The 24,377-nt window shown below is 38.5% G+C and overlaps 2 protein-coding genes across 3 annotated transcripts in view; both read right to left on the minus strand.

Annotated features, from left to right (window-relative positions):
- Positions 1-764: 764 nt before the first annotated feature.
- Positions 765-14,607, minus strand: gpr25 (G protein-coupled receptor 25). Its single transcript, XM_047156614.2, has 2 exons — positions 14,349-14,607; positions 765-2,833 (listed from the first exon to the last, which is right to left on the minus strand). Exon 2 carries the CDS (start codon positions 2,817-2,819, stop codon positions 1,674-1,676), a length of 1,146 nt encoding a protein of 381 aa, XP_047012570.1. The 5' UTR covers positions 2,820-2,833; positions 14,349-14,607; the 3' UTR covers positions 765-1,673.
- A 2,261-nt stretch (positions 14,608-16,868) lies between these two features.
- chd8 (chromodomain helicase DNA binding protein 8) overlaps positions 16,869-24,377 on the minus strand; it is an 83,864-nt gene continuing 76,355 nt past the window's right edge. For both annotated transcript variants that reach the window (XM_053681305.1, XM_017472103.3), the window contains exons 34-40: positions 24,247-24,362; positions 23,683-23,904; positions 23,483-23,578; positions 23,263-23,364; positions 22,113-22,223; positions 21,686-21,796; positions 16,869-17,769 (exon numbers count right to left, since the gene is read on the minus strand). In XM_053681305.1, coding sequence (XP_053537280.1) covers positions 17,401-17,769; positions 21,686-21,796; positions 22,113-22,223; positions 23,263-23,364; positions 23,483-23,578; positions 23,683-23,904; positions 24,247-24,362 — 1,127 coding nt within the window. In that variant the 3' untranslated portion in view covers positions 16,869-17,400. The remainder of the gene's footprint in view (positions 17,770-21,685; positions 21,797-22,112; positions 22,224-23,262; positions 23,365-23,482; positions 23,579-23,682; positions 23,905-24,246; positions 24,363-24,377) is intronic.

Below are 24,377 nucleotides of genomic sequence, written 5' to 3' on the forward strand. Positions count from 1 at the left end.
TCAGAACCTGCTCTCATAATAAATAATTTTACACTTAATTAAGAGTATACTATAAACATCAGTAATTATATAATTCTATCCATAATTTATCAGTTGTTTTTCAATTTTAAGTTACTTAAATATTTCATAAGGTCATTAGTAGTAGTCAGATCATTGCAGTGTTTGTTCATAAATTTATTTTCCTAATCTTTTCTAATATTTAAAGTGTCCAGATAATGTTATAGTTTAATTCTGAAATTAATGTTTCCTTATATGACATTTAATTAATTTTATAGCAGAAACACAATAAGCAACAATTGGAATAGAAAGTGTAAATATTTATTATAATGAAAGAGCCTTCCCCCCACCCCCAACAATTAAAATTTTAGAAACTGCATATTCCTGAATTTTAGTCTAGTAAACTATCTCTGAACATAGACAGAAGTGTTGCTGATGATTGTCTAAGATAAAACTAGAGCTGAAAGTTCACACTGGCACATACTTTAACCACTGACTTACAAAACTGCTATGTGAGTCATTTGTAAAGAGAACTGCATAGCTGTGTGGCCAAGTGTGAACCATTGACCTCTCATATGTTGCATTTACCACTCATTTTCTCATGAGAAAATGGAATTTTAAGAACACTGTTGTGTTCATTGTAATCCCATTACTGTTTGATTTTAACAGGTGAATGGCTAAAATGAATCAGGTCATTTTGTCTTGACATTCAGATTTTTCCACTACTGAAGTGAAAATTAAAAAGGGCTTCCGTGACTCGAACAAGGTAGGAATGTTGACAGAGAACTGACTGGATCACTGAAAATTATGAAATGTCTTTACTATGTTAATTATGACAAATAAATAAAAATAAAAATAATAACTGTATTTTTAATTATTTATTTCTTAAGATTGCCAGAATACATAATGTTCCAGAGCACAAATAAACACATCACTGATGTATTGAACTTAAAGAAGAAATGCACAAAAACAAACAAACAAACAAAAAAAAAACATCTAAAACATTCATACATGGAAAAAATTCATACATGGAAAAAATTCTTCAGTGAGCATGGAAAAATAATAATAATGGACTTAAATTACTGTAGTTTATATGTTTTTTTTATTTTGAAGTATGTGCACATTAAGCATGAACAAAAGAGTAATGTTTACTATTTTAAATTCAAACCTTTAAAAAATCTGTTTTTAAAAATATATATGACTATGTTAATAAAAAGAAAAGAAAAGAAAAACAGAAAATAGTATAATTATGTTCATTTCTGCATTTATTAAAATCAGTCACAGGCATGTTGAAATTACTGATAAATGTCCGAGCAATGATTCATCTAAAGCCGTAATGTTTCCTAACATTCGGAACATATTCTTGAGCAAATCAGTCAGCCACATATTGTTAGCTTCTTTGAATCTATAACATTTTATAAAAACAGAATTTTTAATTATTTTTATTCTAGGAACACATTTGAGGAGTACAAGAAAAACTAGTAAATGTTTTTAAAAATTTATTAGACTACCCCACAAATATAATGGCACTAACATATCCTCATGCATAGCTAATCTATTAATGCATTCATATAATGATATGATAAAAGTACATTTGAGTATATAGAGAGTGTATATATATAGTATATGAAATCATGTAAAGCTATAACCTGTGGTCAGATGTGGCTGAGGAGTGTTCACTTCTTTTGCGTGAGGGGGAAGATGTGGCCACGGGCTGCAGTGCTTCCCAGGCTCTCTGAGATTCCGTTTGAGGCAGTTGAGTTAGAGGACATGTAACTCTGCTGTTTATCCCTTTTGCCAGTGCAGGATTTGCACAGTGAGGCTGCGCTGCGTCTGAAATGCTTATCCAGAAACAAGTAAATGACTGGATTCAGACAACTGTTGAGGAAGGCCAGGCAGGAGGAGATAATGAGCCCTCTGGCCAAATACCTGTAGGTGTTATTATCCAGCTTGCCATTACTGATCTTGCAGATGACTTGAATTGTTCTCAACACATTGTAGGGCAGCCAAGATACCAGAAAGACTATAATGATGGTGAAAACAATTTTGAGAGAGTGGCGACATCGGGCTTCAGCGCGTGAATTTCCGGCAGTGACACAGTGGTGCCGCAGTTTGACCATGATCGAGCCATAAGACAGGAGGATAATCATCACAGGCAGCACAAAGCTCAGAAAAACTGTCAGCAGAATCATACCTTGGAAGAAGGAGGACTCCAACTCATCTATACAAAAGCCATATTCAACATTCAGCTTGCGATACACCAGTGATGGTGTACCCAGGATCAGAGACGATCCCCATACAACTCCACAGGTGAGATGTATACATTTGCTGCTCCGGAGAAAGTGGGAGTCCATGAGGCGCACTATGGCAAGGTAGCGGTCCACACTCATGCATGTGAGAAAGAAAATGTTGGAAAACCGGTTGACGGCGATGATATAGCTGCTAGTCTTGCACAACAGCTCCCCAAAGGGCCACTGGTCACGCTTCCCAGCTGAGATGGCCCATAAGGGCAAAGTGAAGACAAACACCAGGTCTGCTAGAGCAAGGTTCAGCACAAATGTATCTACCAGACGTGCATTCTTCTTGTGCCTGTTACCAATAACTATGATGACAAACAGGTTCCCAGTGAATCCAGCAAAGAACATGATGAAATATAACATGGGGAGATAGATGTGAGACATGGCGAGAGGTTGCTCCTTCACTGCAGTGACTGATGTTGGACTCACTGTATCATTTAATTCATAGTCATAATAGTGGTAGAGATCATCTGTAACTGCTTCCATCGTGGTGTGAAAGAATGCCACCTCAGTGCTGCTTGCCATCTGTGCTCGTCTGACTGGCAAAGCAAAGAAAACCTATTTAGTCACACACTTGCACATGTGACACAACCACAAACTGTAGCAGCAGGTCCTCTTTTTGATCTAATATGTAGGGCTGCAGTTCTCCATAACAAACTATACATCAAGCTATTCCATTGAGCACACTTAAAGTCATTTTATATTTCAGTATTGCATTGTACTAATAACAAATCAATCAAATATATATGACTAGGCAAATATACCACACACGTCTGACAAAGTCCTGTAAGCTCATCTTCAACAACTGAAACCCATGATTCAAAACTACAACCACATATCCACAAACCAGCAGAAGTCAGCAAATGCCATCAAAATGTTTTCTTTAAAAGCACACTAGATAACAGTAGCAGGCTTACAAATATACAACATGTGGGATTTTTTGTTGTTGTTATTTATCTGTGGCTGTGGTTTCCTGATTTTTCTTTTAAGCATCTCTTAACTATGTACATCTTTAAACTAATTAAAAACACCATGTTATCTGAACACATATAGAATATAGTATACTAAATGAATACATTAAATAGGCCTCCATGTCCTTTTGTACAAAAAGTTGGATAGCTTGCTAATAGTGAGGCCAGTAGGATTTCAGTATGAGTTTCCATTTGAAATTTCGTATTCTCAGTGATTTATTTTACAGTATTCTACTCGGTGATAATATATGAGCAAAACTGTTTTGTTCAACACTAATATTAAAATTTATACATTTACATATTACAAAAATCTTCACGTTATCACTGTGTTTCATAGAAATGGCTAGACTTAAATTAATGACAATTATCAATAACTGCTAAATAAATTCTTTATCTGTAATTTTACCATATTTTTGATTGTTTAAAAAACAATGTGGAAAAAAAGAACATGTACATTGTACATTTATTTTGACACAACTGTTATTCAAATTAGTTAAAATTGTGACATTATATTTTAAGAAGCGCATTGTACATTTAAAGTTATAGTAAATTGATGAATGAGGATGACTTTATAACCTAAAAAACAAGCTCTTCCATCCAGAAATTTTGCTTCCAAAAAAACAGGTTGATGGATTCTCTTTAATATAACTTCTTGAAATGTGTGGAGCTGTGAAAAACTGAGACTAAAATTTTGGCTTAAAAAACAACTTTTTGGTCTTTTACCAATTTACTAAACTTAGGAATTATTTACAATGTATCATTAGAATATCAAGGTTGACCACTGTTGATTTTGTCTTTTTACAGTTCCCTGTAGTCATAGTGCCTTTAAAGGAATACTTTTTTCTGTAGCATATAACACATAACACAATACTTAGGGTTCTATATTTCATATATATATATATATATATATACACACACACACACACACACACACACACACACACACACACACATTAGAGCTGTCAATTGATTAAAATTTTGCAATTAATCGTCCATCAATTTTGGCTGACAAATGAAAAGACCTGAAAAGCTCATTTAAAGTCATAATTGAGTTAGATCATAAAAACACTGAATAGACATTACAAAAAGTAGCATTAGAAAGAAATCTATTATTTTATTTGATTCATCATAGAATTTTTAACACAAACTTTTAGGTCGAATCGGAGGACGCAATTCGAAATGTTTCCATCAACCCCCTTCCACCATATTACAGGCCTAGAGTCCACAGCAATCTACAGAAGCCCTAAGCAGCCAAGCATTTTTTTCTTTCTTGTTTTCTCATCTTCATGACTTAATTGTGTAGTGAGCTATAACATAATAGTTGTCTACTCGTGATGTCGACTTCATTTTCTCATAATCTCGGCATAATAAAAAGCTGTTTTCTCACGTCATTTTATCACACGCCTTGTGAATGAGACTGGCGTTGCATGCATGTTGGCATCATAAATTTAATAATTATATGGACTTTAGCGCCACATTTAGTTATCTGGAAGCTGTCTATCACTGACAGACATAGAGCTATTTCTGCTTGCTTGAGTCACAAGAAAATGAATTCCAGATCAAAGGGAAAAAAGAAGAAGAAAAAACGAATAATGCATGGCCACAGGGCGTCCATATTAATTCAATTAGCTATCACATTTGTTCGTTTTTCCTGATGTAGACTTACTAATTATGTGTTGCCTGCTCTCGACCATTGTGGTTAGCATGTTGACTGTACAGTAGCAGCTGGGGTTGTGATAACTGTAGAGCTTGCTAAGCATGCTTTGCATTCAGGTGGTATTTCATACTAGAATTGATTAGATGGTATACACGTTCCTTATTGCCGATAGTGCAAAAGACTTTGGTCTTGTCAGTGTTTTCATCTGGATGCGTTTTGAACTTAAAATTTCCCTTCAGATTTTGGTCATCGCCTTGTACCATGCTCGTCACTAAGCAACGGCATGCAGTGTAAGACGATGTACAGGTCTGGGGTGGGGTAGGGTGGATCGTGTTAAATGCGTTAATTGTTTTAAAGCATTTCTTCCAGTAAGTAATCACGCTAAAATTAACACGTTAATTTGACAGCCCATACAGTGCTGTGAAAAAATATTTGCCTCATCCTGATTTCTTCTGTTTTTGTGTGTATATCTCATTCTAAATAGTTTTAGGTCTTCAAACAAAATACAACAAAACAGAGGCATCCTGAGTACACAATACAGTTTTTATTCATTTATTTTCTATTGAAGCAAAAAAAAGTTATCCAACACCAACGTGGAAACCCAACCAAAAGCAACCAAAAGCTTCTGACTACTAGAGATCAGTTTTTCTCAGTTTTTCACTTACTTCTAGGACTAGGACTTACTCCTATGCTTTGGATGCTCCTATGCTTTTGGACAATGTTCTTTACTGCATAATCCAGTTGCATGTGAGTTTCAATTTATGGACTGAAGACCGGACATTCTCCTTTAGGATTTTCTGGTAGAGAGCAGAATTCATGTTTCCCTCAATTATTGTAAGTTGCCCAGGCCCTGAAGCAGTAAAGCATCCCCACACCATCACACTCCTCCACCATGCTTCAGCGTAGGTATGATGGTCTTTTTCTGTGTTTGGTTTACGCCAGATGTAACAGGACCCCTGTCTTCCAAACTGTTCCACTTTCGACTCATCAGTCCACAGAACATTCTCCCAAAAGGTTTGAGGATCATCAGGATGTGTTTCTTAATGTTCTTCTGGGTAAGCAGTGGTTTTTGCCTTGCCACTTTTCAATGTATGCCATTTTTGCCCAGTGTCTTTCTGATAGTGGAGTCATGAACAGTGACCTTTTTTGATGCAGGAGAGGCCTGTAGTTCATTTGATGTTGATGTTGGATACTCAACCAGGAAGTCACAAAAGAGCCAAGGACAACATCAAAGGAACTACAGGCCTGCATCAATAAAGAGCTGTACTCTTGGAGGAATTTTGGCCACTTCTGGGAAGGTTCACTACTGTGCTGAGTTTTTCCATTTGGAGATAACAGCTCTCACAATAGTTCTTTGGAGTCCCAGAGCCTTTCAGATAGCTTTGTAACCCTTCTCAGAATTATGTATTTCAGTCACCTTCTTCCTCATCATTTCTGGAATTTCTTTCAACTTTGTCATAGTGTGTTACTGGGTAAGACCTTTTAACCAACTTCATGTTGATTTGATTGAACAGGGTTTGTTAGTAATCAGACCTGGTTGCATCTAGTCCAGCTGAACTCCATTATGAATGCAGTTTCATAGATTTGGGGAATTAGTAACACAGGCCCAGTTGGTATTGGATAACTTTTTTTTTTGCTTCAATAAATAACTATCATTAAAAAACTGTATTTTGAAAACATTTATAAATATATAAATACTATTACTGCAACTATTACTACTACAATTGCTACTAATTACTAGCACCACTGCAAAACACTTATTTTGATCCATACATCCATACAATTAATTTTAGTGAAGACTCCTCAGAAGTCCTCCTCAGATTTTTATGTCTTGACTTGTGCATGGCAAAAATCTAGCTTACTGTTGAAAGTTCTTTATTGTTTCCACTGGTAATATCAACTAAATTTTATGTGTTCAACCTCATAAAAAAAGAAATGTTTATACATTTATAACAGCTTTGCGTTTTTCTAATTTTTGGAAAGCCCAAACAGAAATACTCGTCAAAACAGAGACAATCCTGCTGGCATCCAAATTAAGTCCCAACCACAAATAATACTAGTTGGCTACTTTAGAATATAAAGTGTAATCAGTGTGTGTAACTACAAAGTTTACTAATGTTTGGATATGTTAATCAGGTATAATCTGGTATGTATACCCAACAGTTAAGAATTACTTGTGGGAAGCATTATCTAAATTCATAGTATACTTGTTGATCGAGTTATAATTTAATTGTGTATTGAGCCATAAGATTTCTGTGTCAGTCCGTACCTCTGCACAGCAGGCCTAATTTAAAAACTATAAAACACTTTCTAACAAGTGGTATTCTAAGTGTGTACATTAAGTGCTTTGTGTTTGTCTAAAGCAGCTTCACTTTGTGGCAATAAAAAATCAATTAGACACATTTCAGAACTGGGTTTCTAAACAAGCCCTCTAAGCTTGCAAATCAGTGTCAAAAGATTCCAGGAGGAAAGTATCAAGATGAGACTATAGGGTAAATTATGTGACACAGTAAAAAACCCTGGTCTGGTAAAACTTTTAAAGAAAATACAGCTGACTACACATGCGCCACAAATATAAGGCATCATATGGATGTGAATAATTAGTTAAGGCGATGAAGATTGGTTTGTTTCTAGAAAGAAAAAGGGAATGCCCTGCCTAGGGATAATTTTACTGCTTCAGAGAGGTATATAATGACATGTTTGTGTATGTATAATTCGGATCCTCTGCAGACTGTCTCACTTTATTGTTTCCATAAAAGTTTATTTACTTTTTGACATCTGCAAAACCTCTGTCTCTGAAGTTTTTTTGACTTAGGCTGGAAAGATTGTTTTCCACTACACTACATTGGCTGTGAATGTAGTGTAGTCATCGCATAGAAACAAAAGGCAGTTTTGTAGAAATGTAAGAAATATGTGCATAATTGATCATTATTAATTGTTTATGTATAATGTGTAGTTCTACTAACAAAAATAATTAATAGATATTTAATTTTATAGATAATTCGATGCATTATCTATTAAATATTTTATTACACTGATAAAGTAGATTTTTTAATGTACTAGAGCTGATGATGTCTGAAGTTGAATATTATTTTGACAAATTGTGGGGTAGAGAAACTTTAATAATGGCACACACTTAATTATGGGTATAATATTTTGGTCCACTGGGTCAAATATACAAATATTATAAGAAACTTAAAAACGATTTTATACCATGTAGTTATACATTCTACTATATATAGTAGATATATATAGTTTATAGCTGTAATTAGCATGATAGAGCCTTTTTTATCAGCAATATTTGGTTTATTTTAGGTGGATTTCATTTTAAAAATATCCATAGTTCATAGATGCCAACAGCTCAGTATAGTAGAGGAGCTCTCAGACTGTTAATATATAAAAATGTCAGCCAATTCTAACACATTATCTGGCCCATTATATATTGTTAGCATAGCTGTGCTGCCAAGAGCTGTTTCCCCAGTGTTACTACTGGGATTTCCCAACACCGGAGGAGTACTACGCTTGGCAGTGGAAGCAACAGGAGGAGTACCAAGCTGCACTAAGGAAGGAGCAGGAGGAGTACCAATTTGCACTAAGGATACAGCAGGAGGAGTTGCAGTTTAAGCGGTGAGAGGCTGAGGTGGATCAGATACTCCGCAACCTGGAGGCGCTTAGCCCCCGTCCCGTAGCGCCGAACAGCGCTCCACTTTCCAGCGCTCCCAGTCACCCTGCCCAGTCTGGAACCGAGGGCTGACCTAGAACTTTTTTTTTTTTTGGGGGGGGGAACGCAACGTCAGAGCTCCAGCTTGAGACCTACGGGGAGGTCTCAGCTGTGGAGCTCCAGCCCGAAGTTAACATGGCAATCTCTGGGCTCCCGTCTGAGGTCAACATGGCGGCCTCTGAGCTCCAGCTTGAGACCTACAGGGAGGTCTCAGCTGTGGAGCCCCAGCCCGAGGTTAACATAGCAACCTCTGGGCTCTCGTCTGAGGACAACATCGGTCCCAGTCCCACCGAGGACGGCGCCCCGACTTTCAATCGCACTGGGGGTGGTGCTCCGTCTGTCTGCTGCCCGGCAAAGGCCGCCTCGTTTTCCGATACAGCGAGAGAGTGCTCACACAGGGGACCCGGGCCGCCGTTGGAGGGGGGTTCTGTTACGCTCCCACCGGCAGATGGTGCTGCGGCGGCGAGGTGCTGCAGAGCGTGCGCGTGCACGTAAAGAGGACTGTGTATATGGACACGCACCTTTGTGTGTTTTGATTCTCCCTGTGTTTAAGCATTGGTTGATTTACTCCAGGTGTCTGTGTTCTAGTTTATTTATGTTTGTTATTTAAATCCCTCATAATTCTGCGCACTTTATTTATTTAGGTTGTATGAGTTTGAATGTAGGCGCGCAAGCGTGTAGCATGCTAGCAGCATGCTAGCGGTCTTGTTTCCATGTCCTGTTTTCGTATAATGCCTAGACTTTAGTCCCATGTTTAATCTAGCTAGTCTTGTTCAGTATAGACCGCGTTCCCTGGGTTTTGTTTGTTTGGTTTAATAATAAAGACATCGCTCCTGGGCTTACTTCCTGTTCGCCGTCCCGTGTCGTTACACCCAGGCTAGCCAGCTAATGTTAACCACAGGGGCAGAGCAGCTGTAATGTGTTTGGGTCCTGGGATATTTCTGCTCAAATGGCAAACATGTCTGCCCAGTAGGTTTTGAAATAAGAAATAGGTTTTGTTCAGCAAGGAAAAAATAGAACAATGCCTAGGTGCTTTTTGTTTTGCTCTCTATGAAGGCAGATTTTGATCACTACTGTCGCACTTCCCACACTCGTCATGGGGAAACCCAATCAGTTGATTCTCAATGACTAACCTAGGGTAGAGTTTTGCTAGGGTAAAATTTGTTTAGGTTTAAGATTTGCCTCAGGTTGAGTTTCAGCTACAGTTACACCATTTGAAATGTTTTTTTTTTTTGTCACCTCATATTTTATTAGGTGCACAAAATCATTTACATTTGTTCCATTTCATCAGCTTTTGTTTTCCCACCATATTAAGTAGCAATTTGACCTAAACCCCCCTTTCACAATAGTTATCAAAGGGCAGATAGGTACATCAGTAGAGGGGATGATGAGCGCTAACCATTAAGCCACCGTCCCACCGTGTGCCCTACACACACACACACACACACACACACACACACACACACACACACACACACACACACACACACACACACACACACACACACACACACACACACACACACACACACACAGAGACAGACAGTATCTCACAAAAGTGAGTACACCCTTCACATTTTGTTTCACATTAGATCATCATCATCATTTTCACATTAGATTATATCTTTTCATGTGACAACACTGAAGAAATGACACTTTGCTACAATGTAAAGTAGTGAGTGTACAGCTTGTGTAACAGTGTAAATTTGCTGTCCCCTCAAAATAACTCAACACACAGCCATTAATGTCTAAACCGCTGGCAACAAAAGTGAGTACACTCCTAAGTGAGAATGTCCGAATTGGACCCAAAGTGTCAATATTTTGTGAGGCCAGCATTATTTTCCAGCACTGCCTTAACCCTCTTGGGCATGGAGTTCACCAGAGCTTCACAGGTTGCCACTGGAGTCCTCTTCCACTCCTCCATGATGACACCAAGGAGCTGGTGGATGTTAGAGACCTTGTGCTCCTCCACCTTCTTTTTGAGGATGCCCCGCAGATGCTCAATTCTGACTATTCTTCTGATTGCCTGGTCAGAAATCTTGTGAGGAGCTCCTGTGCGTGGCCGATTGATGATGGAGTGATGTTGCTTCCACTTGAGGATAATGGCCCCAATGGTGCTTACTGGAGGATTCAGAAGTTTTTAAATACATCTGTATCCAGTTCCATCAATATGTTTTGCAACAATAAGGTTGTTAAGGTCTTTGGAGAGCTCTTTATTTTTACCCATTATGAGATGTTTCTTGTGTGACACCTTATTTGTGTATTGTTATTATTTTTAAACATAGCTGGTATTCACTTCGGTCACAGGACCTTATTTTACTAACTGTCCCTAATGCTAGAACTAATCTTGGCAAAAGGGCAATGCTCCATCGGCTTGGAATGTCTTACAAGGAAGCCTAAAAATGGATAAACTTGTCCCACCAAGTGTTTTTAAGTCATTGATGAAAGCTTTTGAGTCTGATTCCTTGTCCTGTCAATGTTTTTAACTAGTGTTGTTAGGATTTTGATTGTATTTTTTTTTTTTTTTAACTTTTTATTTGTTTTATGTTGTCTGTTTGTAACTGTGAAATGACTTGCTGCTGCCTATCTTGGCCAGGATACTCTTGAAAAAGGAATTTGTAATCTCAAGAGCCTTTCCTGGTTAAATAAAGGGTTTTTTTTTTTTTTTTTAACAGAGACACCTCCATATACAATAATATTTTGTCAGAGGATGTCACGGTTTTAAAATCAGGATTTTAGCAGTGCAGAGCAACAGCTTGGAAATGGCTTGCAACAGTCCACTGTTTTGTGATCAAATGATGATGGGCAAATGTGGCACCTTCTGTACTTTCTGGCACTTGTTTATTCTTCTTCTTCATGGGGATTCTGTTTCACAGAACCATAGTTGGTCCACACGGTCCACAGAACCCTTGTTGTAGTTTAGAATCATCAGTCTTCCCAGACACCTCATCGACCAATTTTTTGTCAAACATGCTGCATAAAAGTACAACTGCCTTGTTCTTTTTCTGCACATAGGACACCCTAGCTTGCTTTTGGGGGGAAAAAAACAGGCTTGATCCCACAGGTCTCCTCTTACAGGCACGAAACACAGGCAGAACCTCTGGCTTGTTTTGTGCACTGTTCCTAGCAAGGTAATTCGTTTGCAGAATGAATCTGCTGTGAGTTTTGCACTTGTAAACAAGCGTTGTGACATTTATTTGAGTTTGGAATTGGCTCTACCAAATTCTTCACTACACTGCCAATCATGTGCATTGCTGATCGCCTTCATGGCCAATAATATATGGTCATTGTATTGTGCATGCAGCTTCATGACGTATTTATCTGGGTTTTTTTTAGGCACATACTGCCGGAATCCGCAACGTCCTCTGTATGGGGTGAGCTAATTTGTCATTAAGTTTTTTCACCTGACGTGTGTCATGGTCATCAAATCTCATGAATGTCACAATCTGTTCAAACCTGTTGGTGCTGAATGCAATGTTCAGGTGTTAATACTCACTGGGTTCACACTGCAGATGGTGTGGAGGTGTGACCACTTACAGTGAGGGAAAAAAGTATTTGATCCCCTGCTGATTTTGTACGTTTGCCCACTGACAAAGAAATGATCAGTCTATAATTTTAATGGTAGTTGTATTTGAACAGTGAGAGACAGAATAACAACAAAAAAATCCAGAAAAACGCACGTCAAAAATTGTATAAATTGATTTGCATTTTAATGAGGGAAAAAAGTATTTGACCCCCTCTCAATCAGAAAGATTTCTGGCTCCCAGGTGTCTTTTATACAGGTAACGAGCTGAGATTAGGAGCACACTGTTAAAGGGAGTGCTCCTAATATCAGCTCGTTACCTGTATAAAAGACACCTGGGAGCCAGAAATCTTTCTGATTGAGAGGGGGTCAAATACTTTTTTCCCTCATTAAAATGCAAATCAATTTATACAATTTTTGACGTGCGTTTTTCTGGATTTTTTTGTTGTTATTCTGTCTCTCACTGTTCAAATACAACTACCATTAAAATTATAGACTGATCATTTGAGAGAGAGAGAGTTTGGAATCTGATTGATTCCAAACTCTCCACCATGGCCAAGACCAAAGAGCTCTCCAAGGATGTCAGGGACAAGACTGTAGACCTACACAAGTCTGGAATGGGCTACAAGACCATTGCCAAGCAGCTTGGTGAGAAGGGGACAACAGTTGGTGCGATTATTTGCAAATGGAAGAAGCACAAAAGAACTGTCAATCTCCCTCGGCCTGGGGCTCCATGCAAGATCTCACCTCGTGGAGTTGCATTGATCATGAGAACAGTGAGGAATCAGCCCAGAACTACACGGGAGGATCTTGTCAATGATCTCAAGGCAGCTGGGACCATAGTCACCAAGAAAACAATTGGTAACACACTACGCCGTGAAGGACTGAAATCCTGCAGCGCGCGCAAGGTCCGCTGCTCAAGAAAGCACATATACATGCCCGTCTGAAGTTTGCCAATGAACATCTGAATGATTCAGAGGACAACTGGGTGAAAGTGTTGAGGTCAGATGAGACCAAAATGGAGCTCTTTGGCATCAACTCAACTCGCCGTGTTTGGAGGAGGAGGAATGCTGCCTATGACCCCTGGAACACCATCCTCACCGTCAAACATGGAGGTGGAAACATTATGCTTTGGGGGTGTTTTTCTGCTAAGGGGACAGGACAACTTCACCGCATCAAAGGGACGATGGACGGGGCCATGTACCGTCAAATCTTGGGTGAGAACCTCCTTCCCTCAGACAGGGCATTGAAAATGGGTCGTGGATGGATATTCCAGCATGACAGTGACCCAAAACACACGGCCAAGGCAACAAAGGAGTGGCTCAAGAAGAAGCACATTAAGGTCCTGGAGTGACCTAGGCAGTCTCCAGACCTTAATCCCATAGAAAATCTGTGGAGGGAGCTGAAGGTTCGAGTTGCCAAACGTCAGCCTCGAAACCTTAATGATTTGGAGAAGATCTGCAAAGAGGAGTGGGACAAAATCCCTCCTGAGATGTGTGCAAACCTGGTGGCCAACTACAAGAAACGTCTGACCTCTGTGATTGCCAACAAGGGTTTTTAAACCAAGTACTAAGTCATGTTTTGCAGAGGGGTCAAATACATATTTCCCTCATTAAAATGCTAATTAATTTATAAAATTTTTGACGTGCGTTTTTCTTAATTTTTTTGTTGTTATTCTGTCTCTCACTGTTCAAATAAATCTACCATTAAAATTATAGAATGATCATTTCTTTGTCAGTGGGCAAACGTACAAAATCAGCAGGGGATCAAATACTTTTTTCCCTCACTGTATCAACACCGAACACTGCACGAGGACAACTCCTTGAAAGGCTGCATCAATTATTATAAGTGCGAACATGCACACACAAGCTCCAGATCAGCGTGCGCGTCCACACAGACACAGACCTGTGTGCTCTTTCCCCCTCCTGCCTGCCCCCCCCTCTCTCTCTCACACACACACACACACACACACACACTCCTTTCCTCAGTAACCAAGTCATAACCATGTCATTATTACTGCTCTCTATTAAAATTGAGGTTTTAATAATTTAGACTTATTTAAAGGTTAATTTTAATTTGTAATTAAAATTCTAAACATAAAAAGGGATGTTCTATGAGAAGGATTAAATAATGAGACTGGTTTAATGAGACTGATCAATTAAATTTACAATGAAGTACCTACATTGCTGGTTTGTACCTTGCAGTTCCACTGCTTCCACAGAACCATTTCCCCTACACGTTTGTGCACATAGAAACAGGTCAATCTCTTGGAAAATAAGTCCTATGGTGAAAATTCCTTTTAGGTGACCGTTTTGCTCCTATTCTAAAAAAAAAAAAAAAGCCTTTTGGACCCTTTAGCCCCGCCCACTTAAATTTTATACTAAGTAGTCGTAGAATTTTGGGGCAATCTTCACAATTGTGGTGTAAAACTACTCAGAGTGTGACATTTGTAAACAATATGGCCAGCATACGTCAATCAATTCTAAGGAAGTGGTGCTAGATTACTCAAATAGCTGTGATTCATGATTGGTGATACCGAATTGAACCAAACTTGAAAGACACGTTAGTAGGAGGATGTGACACGCCCGAAAACGCATGTCACATGACCATCCATGCACATTGGGCATGCGCTTACAAGTGTAAACAGGAAGTGGTTAAAGCAAGGACGTCTTTTTTAAACATCGGGTTTATTACTTTCTAGTTAGTCGTTCTATTTTTTATGTTTTTTCTTTATAAATATGGATAATCGAGGCTAGCATGTAATGTTAATGTGTACTTAATCAAACTCAATACAAATTCAAATTATTCACTTTATTTATAACATCAGTAAACTGGCACATTGCAGTGAAAACATAAATGATACATCATGGCAAAAACAGATACACAGGTCACATAAGAGGTCATACACTCCTTATGAAATAAAACAATAAGGGATATTGTTTCTTTTTAATGTAGGCTATTTTTTTTGCTGCTCTTAATGTGGGCTGCTCAAATGACTTATGGGTCAAGAAACCGCGTCACCACGCGTCTATCTCAGTTTCACTGTCCTTGGGTCTAACCCAAAACCGGCGGTCCATGTAGAGATTACGCCGCTCCAAATGAGATTTGTTGGCAACCTCTCTAATCATATCTCGCCTCTTGCGCATGTAGACAGCTGCAGTATTATAAAATACATAATTTAATTACACACTGGCTGCTAATAATAACAACAAAGCCAGCAAAGCTTGCGGTTTCTGTCTCCGTGTTGTTGTGTGTAAGATGAAGGAAGCGTGACGGTCATGTGGTAGGGGCTTGACGAATCAGGGAAGGACACGCAATGATCCAGAAGAGCCAATCAGGGGGCGAATGTGGGCGAAGCCACGCCTTCGTTTTCAAAAGACTTCGTTTTTTGGTCAGTTTACACTGAAACGCGAGCCCGGAGTTTTCATACTAAAACGGGGTCTTCGGCGCTTCCAAAAGTCTCCGTTTTCGAGGGTCGGAAACGGCGGAGTAGTGCAGACGACAGGCGTAACCATAGTAACAGTCATGCGTTTTAAAACGGAAACACACTAGTATAAACAGGGCCTCAGCGATCTGTTTCTGAGGACCCAAAAGTCTTATTGAGCTGAAATGTAGAGCTGTATCATTCTGCTAATCTGTAACTGAATGACTTCACAATTTTTGGTGTCAAACTACTCAGCAGAGTATGAAACTCAAAAATCATCAAAAACTGTAGGACTAAAATATAAAATATCTTAATCAGAAAGAGGTGCAGCCTAAGGTCAAATGCGTGTTTTAACTTTATTATGCAAATAATTGACTCCAATTTACAATAACATAACAGATTCCAAAGAATAATCTTTTAATTACTGAACGTAATAAATGAGGTTGAGAATTTGCAGTGTCACAGGCACAGGATGCTTCATGACAAATGCATTAGGCATTGTCTAACGTGTAGGGCCAGTTCCATCGCTTCATTTAGCTTTTAAGTTCTTTTCAGAGCTCAGTCATCTCACATTGAAGCGTATGGAGAGCAGAAAGAAAGACATGAGATAGACAACACAGCCTGTGTTAGAAAACAATCAAAGACTTTCAGGTTTTTTTTTTTTTTGAGGGCAAAAACACAATGGGCTTTTAAAGCCTTAATGACCTCTGAAATTATTGGAATCGCTCATTTTGCTAAATATAAACATCAGTATGAAATCTAGAAGTGAAATCTTTATATACGCAACATGTAATTACAAATCACATTTTAATTGATTTTTCATTGGTAATAATTTTTTCATTATTATACAGAATTATGCCCGACTCAAAATTAAAGCTACATTAATCGATTTAAGTATAAGCACCGCCGTTTCCAACATTGTTTGGCTAGAGAAAACATCATATGATGCATGCTAGTGATATTTGCATAGGGCTGATGTGGGTGCAGGTTTTCATTCTATTCAAGACTAACCTGATAGTCCACTGAAAATGAAGATCAATTGATTGAAACCGGTAGAATCAGGTGTTGCTCCAGCTTGGTTGGATTGAAAACCTGCACCCACACCAGCTCTTTGTGGACACCACTGATGTAGACGAAATTGTCATTTAAAACAGCAGAACCTTCACAACAAACAGACCAAATTTTGTCTGCTGTTCTGAATATTTGCATCATTCCTTTATTCTTATAAAAGTGCAGTGTGAATTTTGTGCACCACCCACAAAATAAACAGAAGACTGATTTTATGGTAGATTGTTATTTATGTTTACATCAGACAGTTGTAGTCAATTCATCAAACAAAAATGAACAAAATTTTTGCATTAATATTACCAACTATACATTGTACAATACACCAAAAGACTTGGTTGCAGTATTCACTGGGGGAAAAAAAAAATTAAAGCCATGTTCTTTGTGACATAGGCACAGTTAAAATAGACTGAGGTACCACCATGGCTCAGCTCAAAATATAAATATGAACCCTTCCGCAATCCATTCTACAGACAGTCCAGCCAGAGGTTCCCCACAGCCACAGAACATGAAGGGAATGCTGAACAACAGTTTAAACAGACGAGAACATACAATTTATTGGGATTAGAGTCTGCATAATGGGCCAATCATACATAAATTATATTATAATGCTGCCTTAAAACTAAGACAAAACTGGAAGAAAAATAAACAATAAAAAAAAAGGAAAATCTTATAAGCAGCAAGAAGAGAGTGTAGGGGTAGACACAATAAAAGAATTTCATGATCTCGGGTGAACGAGACCTGGTCAATCTTCTGAGCATGAGGAAGAATCAGAATTTTTAGGTGCCATAATCACATCATCCAAAATAGCCTCCCTATCAGAGCTATCATATCCAATTGGTGACAAAGCATCTCCTTTGTCCATGTCAAGAGAACCAGCCTCCATCTTAGCATCATATGTAGAAGTTAGGAAGTGATGAGTAGTAAGGGCACTACTGTCCAGATCTTCATCGTCCATGATGTAAGCTCCATCAGAAACCAGTGTCTCATTCTCACCTTCCTCCAGATGAGGGTCAGTTTGGGCTGAAGGGTTGGTGAGGTAATTGTGGCTCTGTCTGGAGACCTCTGTGTGCAGAGTCAACAATCGGTGGAAGAAATGTTCTGGCAGGAAGCCCTGGGAAAGCAATTTATTAACTGTTAGCACCAGCATGTGAAATGTCTTAATCATACTGGCCCTTATTCATCAAAGCTGTGTATGGTCAAATCTCCTGACAGTGTCCTTATTCATCAATATTTTACCAAAAAACTCTTGATTTGCAGTTAAATATACAATCCATCATTTATCATAGTTATAGTAAGTAGCTCAATCATATTGCAGTATGAATAGTGTTACCATGTCATTTCTAAATGTGAATCAAAATGTGCAGAGGTTAATAATTATTAGCTTATTAGTCCTTCAGTTAAACATTGTGTTGGGCTGAGGACAAACCATGCACCCAAACAATTTAAAGATCCTTGGATGTCACTGTGCATTTTTTGCTGCACTATTGTTTCTAATCAACACAAACAACTTTATTTGTTTTGGTTAAAAAAAAAATACCCCCCCCCCCGAGTTAAACTTCTACACATCCATCCATCCATCTTCTACTGCATACTCCTTTTCAGGGTCACGGGGGAACCTGGAGCCAATTCCAGGGAGCATCGGGCACAAGGCGGGGTACACCCTGGACAGGGTGCCAGTCCATCGCAGGGCACAATCACATACACACTCACACACCCATTCATACACTACGGACACTTTAGACACGCCAATCAGACTACCATGCATGTCTTTGGACTGGGGGAGGAAACCGGAGTACCCCGCAGCACAGGGAGAACATGCAAACTCCACACACATAGGGCTCCGGCGGGAATCAAACCCCAGACCCTGGAGGTGTGAGGCGAACTTGCTAACCACTAAACCACCGTGCGCCCCTGAGTTAAACTTAAACAAAAACTGGATGGTTAAAAAGCCCCTGATTATTTGTAACCATAAAATAGTATGAAATGCTTTCTGATCTGAAATGCTGGGTTAATATTTTCAGATGTGCCAACATGGAAACATGAAACATGATAGTCCTAACTGGCCCCAAAACCCAAAACAAAGACCATGACCAAGAAAAATGTTTGCACTTCATTACTGACATGCAAGGAAAACATCAAACAAATAAACAGTTCATTGGTCCAAATTGAAACACAAAGTACTTTATGCATAAAAGTATGTATGCCATAACCTGCAGGCTAAAAGAAACACATCAACAGATCAAACCTCAAAGTGCTTATCTGGGTAACTTGAGACTTCCTGTTAGCCTGCAGCCACTATGCACACAGGATGTTTTTGTTTTTTGCACCATTCTGTGCAAACTCTAAATCCCAGGAAATCAGCAGTTTCTGAAATACTCAAATCACCCATCCGGTACCAACAACCGATCCACAGTTGATGTCACAGATCACATTTTTGTGCTCATTCTGATGTTTGATGTGAGAAGACTAAAGACATTTGGCGTTGAGATCAAACGGCAAATATGAGACACTACATCAGAATTTTAGCTTTCATTTCCTGATATTTACATCTAGAAGTGTTAAACAACTTACAAAGACGGCACCTGTTGTTGGAACCCACCTATTCTTGAAGGGATCTAAAATATTGGAAAATGTTACTACCAGAGGTTTTTGTTGCCCAGGTGTGCCTTGTTAGATTGACTGTTTGAGCATGTAATACCTCTTAGTTGAGTACTCTTGGTTGAGCTCTGGGTTTTGCCTGTGATCAACATCATTTGTTGTTAAAAAGGATAAACCAACATTAAGACCAGAGAGGTGTACTAACAACCAGCAAAGGAAAACAGCAGCAGTTGATGACAAACACGGTGATAGCTGTGAAGAAAAAGACATTCTGGCTATACTACAAGATGCAAACTACTCATCAGCGGCAAAAATCAGAAGGCTAATTTCGAATTCGCAAAGAAATAAAGAGATGAGCCACAAAAGATCTAAAACCAAGATCAACCATTACCAAAGTGTGAAGAAAGAAAATATCTGCTCATTATCCAAAACATACAAGCTCATCAGTCATACACTGTGGAGGTAGGGTCAGGGTTTGGACTTACATGGATGCTCCTGGAATGGGCTCATTAATCTTCATTGATGATATATGATGGTGATAGCAGAATGAATTCAGAAGACTACAGAAACATTGTCTGCATTTACAGAGAAATGAATCCAAACAAATCATGAAGATTATCATGCAGCAAGACAATGATCCAAAACACACTGCCAACTCAACACAGGACTTTATCAGGGAGAAGAGTGGAAGATTTTTGACTGGCAAAATCATCAGACCTTAACCCAATTGAGCATGCATTTCACCTCCTGAAGAGGAGACTGAATGGAGAAACCCCCCAAAACAAAGCAAACAACAACTGTAAAGAGCCTGGACAAGCATAACAACAGAAGATGCAACAGTTGATGTCAGTGGGTTGCCAGCTTGGTGCAGTTATTGCAAGCAATGGATATGCAACCAAACATGAAGTGATATTTACTTCAACATGATCGGTTCCAATACTTTTGCTCACCTAACAAAAAATATTTACGGGGGTCTGCCACAGAAGGTGCCATATTAGATCTAGATGTAAATAATGTCAAAAAAAAAAAAATATTCTAACATGTCAACTTTGTGACCAGGGGAGCAAAACCTGCTTCTGCCCCAGGCTTTTAGACCGTTGAACACTGTGCTGCCCCTCTTTACTTACATCACCCTGGGATCCGAAAACACTCTCCAGCCTACTGCACAGACACTTTAAATAATGATGCACCTCACTCTGTTCAATTACTGCACTGACGTACTGTTTACAGAACACAGACACATTGATTGTACCGACTCATTACAGAACTACACTGTCACTTTAAATGGCATTCATCTCAGGTGTCTTTTACAAGCATTACTGCACTGATGCATTTTTACTAAATTCATTCTAGCTACAGCTCTAAACTGTGTGTAAACTGTGACATTATTGTAATGTCATGTTACATGTTCTTTTTGTCATCGGAGTATTTATGCTCTACTGCCCGTCTGTGTACTCACCTCCACAGATCCCCATACCCCTCCCAGCATGCTTCTTAAATCATCTTGCACTTTATTATGTCTTGTCAGCACTGTGCGTGTCATACATGCATCTTGCACCGTGGGTCCAGAAGGAACATTATTTCATCTCACTGTGTATGGCTGTGATGACAAAGCTCTTTTGATCTCAAACCCCAATGTCTTCAGTGTACAGCAACATATACATATACTGTATAGCTTTGCCATTCCAATACTTTCTTTAGAGGTGACCATATATATGGCATCATAATTTGTAATTTTTGGGGAAATTATCCAGTTCTTTTTCACGTTTCTATATTATAATATAGCAAAAGGAATTGTGAACTTCAGTTTACCATGCAGACCGCTATTGTATAAGCCAATCACGTCAAAATTAATTCACAAAAACATTGTCATCTGTAGCACTGTAAAAAGAAGGTCAATGCCAAACCTTATTCCTAAGTATTGTGATTTTGTGAACAGTTTAAAAACAAAACAAAACAAAAAAACAATCAAGCCTGACACTTAGTGGCAAGTGGTAGTATTTTTTGTGAATACTACTACTGAGCTAAAATCAAAGTGATCAAAGTTTACACAACAATGAGACTATTCATTACAGTTCCTTAAGTGGGCCTGGCACTTTGCCCATCCATGAACTGCACCACAAGCTTTGAAAGTCATTCAAATCTACATTTAGCATTATAAGTACGGTGTCTAATGTGCTACTTATGGCTGGTATACAGTCAGGTACATAAATATTTGGACACTGACAAAAATATTATTTTTTGCTGTCAACCTCAGTATAGTGGAGTTCAAATGAAACCATGTATATAAGTGCAGACTTGCAGATTTAACTTTCAGGGTATTTACATCCAAAATCAGGTGAACATGTGTAGGAATATTAGCATTTTTATGCATCGAACAGTCATTTCACAACCCATAATTAATATGCAATAGGTGTAATAAGACTAACCGAGTTGCGAACAGTGTCTGACCATTCTGGTGCTACTGCATGGTGAGGATTCTCTTCAAGATACTCCTTTAAGTCCTGCAACGCAGGTCCGTACAATCCACCATACTGAACCTAAGATCCACAAATATAATAAAGTAAGACAACTCATGAAAACAGATCACCGCTAATAAAACTGTTGATCAGTAGTCTCACTCAAAACGACAAGGAAATAATAAAAGTCCAGGCTGGGTAGACATTTCTATATCCACACTGATCAGTGTACATTTGATATGCAAAAAAACACATTTTTTGTACTGTGTCAAACATCCCCAAATAGATCTTTCTAATGCAAATAGGAAAAATAACATACTCAGCAAAAAAAAACCCAAAAAACAAAAACATCCTCTCATACTCAAAATTTAAAAAAAATGTAAAAAAATCCCCTAACCTTCTTGCCAGTCTTCATGTCTATAACCTTAACTCTTTCACTGCCAGTTGGTGCTTGTTCCTTTTCTGTTCTCTTCTTCCTCCTTTTCCTTTTGGTCCTGTTCACCAACAGCTGTAATGTATCAAGAGAGTGATTATCAGAATAATTGTTTAAGTTTATGATGGAGGTGGTAAACTGAAACAGGGACATGGCAGAAATGATGCTGCTTCTGGAACACTTAACCTGAACATATAGGCCTACTTGAGCCAGTAAATCTTAAAACCACTGCCAAACTCATTTTTATTGTTTGCTTCCTACAATTAGATATAGCTACTGTGGTGAAGTTACCACTGACTGCAAAAAATCAAAATAAATAATAGTAATTTAAAAAAAACAGTAAATAAATAAATAAATAAATAAATTCAGTCTACAAATTTTTATTTCTTTTTTCTGATGTTTTCTTCAGACTGATTCTGCAGGACTAAATTTGATACATAACATCAATACTATCAAAGTCCAAATTAGAATTTAGACATGTGCTTACGCCAGTTCCCCTTTCACCCAAACCACACAAACCCAAGTGACATCATTCCACCTCACTTTGAGTGTGAGCAAAACGGCATGCAGTTAGGATTTTTATAATTTTACATGAACTGTTTTAGTGTATTTTATGGGTAGTAATAGTGAGTAGTTCCATGTTTTAATGGTGAAAGAAATGAGAATTGGCTACTTCTCTCTGTATTTTTTTTTTTTTTTTTTTAAATCTAATTAAGATTTTTATAATACTAATACATCAATACTCATACAGCAAGAAATATGTACAAAATTTTCTTGAACTAGCACAGTTCACAAGTTTATGTTGCTGGGGAGATGCCACTGTTAATCATTAGGACTCTGTGGGCATGTGCAAGATAGCATAATCAAACACATGAGAAAATCTTATAGATTTTAATTATAATTAAATTGTAATTAGGGAAAGATGAATCTACCATTGGTAGACGCCTATTTAATAACATCTATAGCAAGTTTTTTTTCAACCTGTTGCCAGAGGCTTGTGATAATCTGAATGGTAGAGGATGTACAATGTAGAGGATTATTTCATGGATATAATCTTCTACACATATTATATTAGCTCCATTAATGCTTAAACAGTGACAAGTTCTCCTCATACCTCTAGCATGTCACCCTCAACTTCATATTCAGGATTTTCTTTGAGCCAGTTGGGCAGGTCCCTCTTACGAGGGGCACTGAGTACTCCCTCCATATCAGATGACTAAGAAAAAACAAAAGACATGCAAAATCTGCATCAAGGCATGTGCCATGTTTGTTATGGTTTAATGCTGGTGAGATGTGAGAAAGGTTATGGTCCCAGAGAGCCCCCATTATGGTACCTCTTGATCTCTACGCCTTCGACGTCCACTTGACACTCTTGCTGACCCATTAGGTATTAGAGCCTGTTTGGAGAAGGTCAATTTCAGCCCTTCCTCCTAAAAGCACAATTACAATGGATACTTTAGAATAATATATATTGTAAATACAGCTTTCATCCATCAAATTATTGATAACATTTCTAAGCCAGCCCCTTCCTCACTTTCAAGAGTTTGACAGTAAATTCCGTTTCTTCTCCATCCTGTCCAGAGTGGGTACTGTTGCCTTTGCGGGATATACGGGTGTAGCCTAGGTCATCTCCAAGCCCTTGCTCATCATATGCCAGAGTTAGCTGAGGATCTGAGGTATATCGTCGCCCAGATGGCCAGTGCCCCGTCAGAACCAGAGTACAAAGGTTATCTATTCGGTTTATTAATACACGATCCTAAAAAGAAAAAGCTTTAGTCAGCAGCACAGTCTTCAACAAGCATGCCCAGACAAAGAAAACTACTGACATCAATCAGCTGTTCAACCTAAAGTCCATTTAAATGTCCATGTACAGTGCATTTAAAAAGTATTCAAACCCCTACACTTAGTTCAACCGTAGTTCTAGAGTTCTACACTTCCATGGGTGATTCAACAAAGTATGCTTTTTTTGTGCTTTTTTTTTTTAAATGAACAAGTATCTTCTGTGAATTACTGTGAAAAACTTTTAAACCTATTTTAGCACTGAGGGAAGAAAAAGAGAGAGAGAGAGAGAGAGAGAGAGAGAGAGAGAGAGAAATACCTTAGGCCAGTCAACTCTGAGTGGGTCACTGAGTGTTTCTAGTGGAGCACCATCTTGGGATGGAGTGAATGAGTAGGTGCTGTTCTCTTCATCTGCATCACAGATCTTCAGTGGTTCTGCAGAAAGACTCC

Source organism: Ictalurus punctatus, chromosome 7 (assembly GCF_001660625.3).
Source record: "Ictalurus punctatus breed USDA103 chromosome 7, Coco_2.0, whole genome shotgun sequence".
NCBI lineage: Eukaryota > Metazoa > Chordata > Actinopteri > Siluriformes > Ictaluridae > Ictalurus > Ictalurus punctatus.

Excerpts from the sequence above, each read along its gene's own strand:
- gpr25 (XM_047156614.2), bottom strand. The coding sequence starts at position 2,819 with ATGGCAAGCAGCACTGAGGTGGCATTCTTTCACACCACGATGGAAGCA.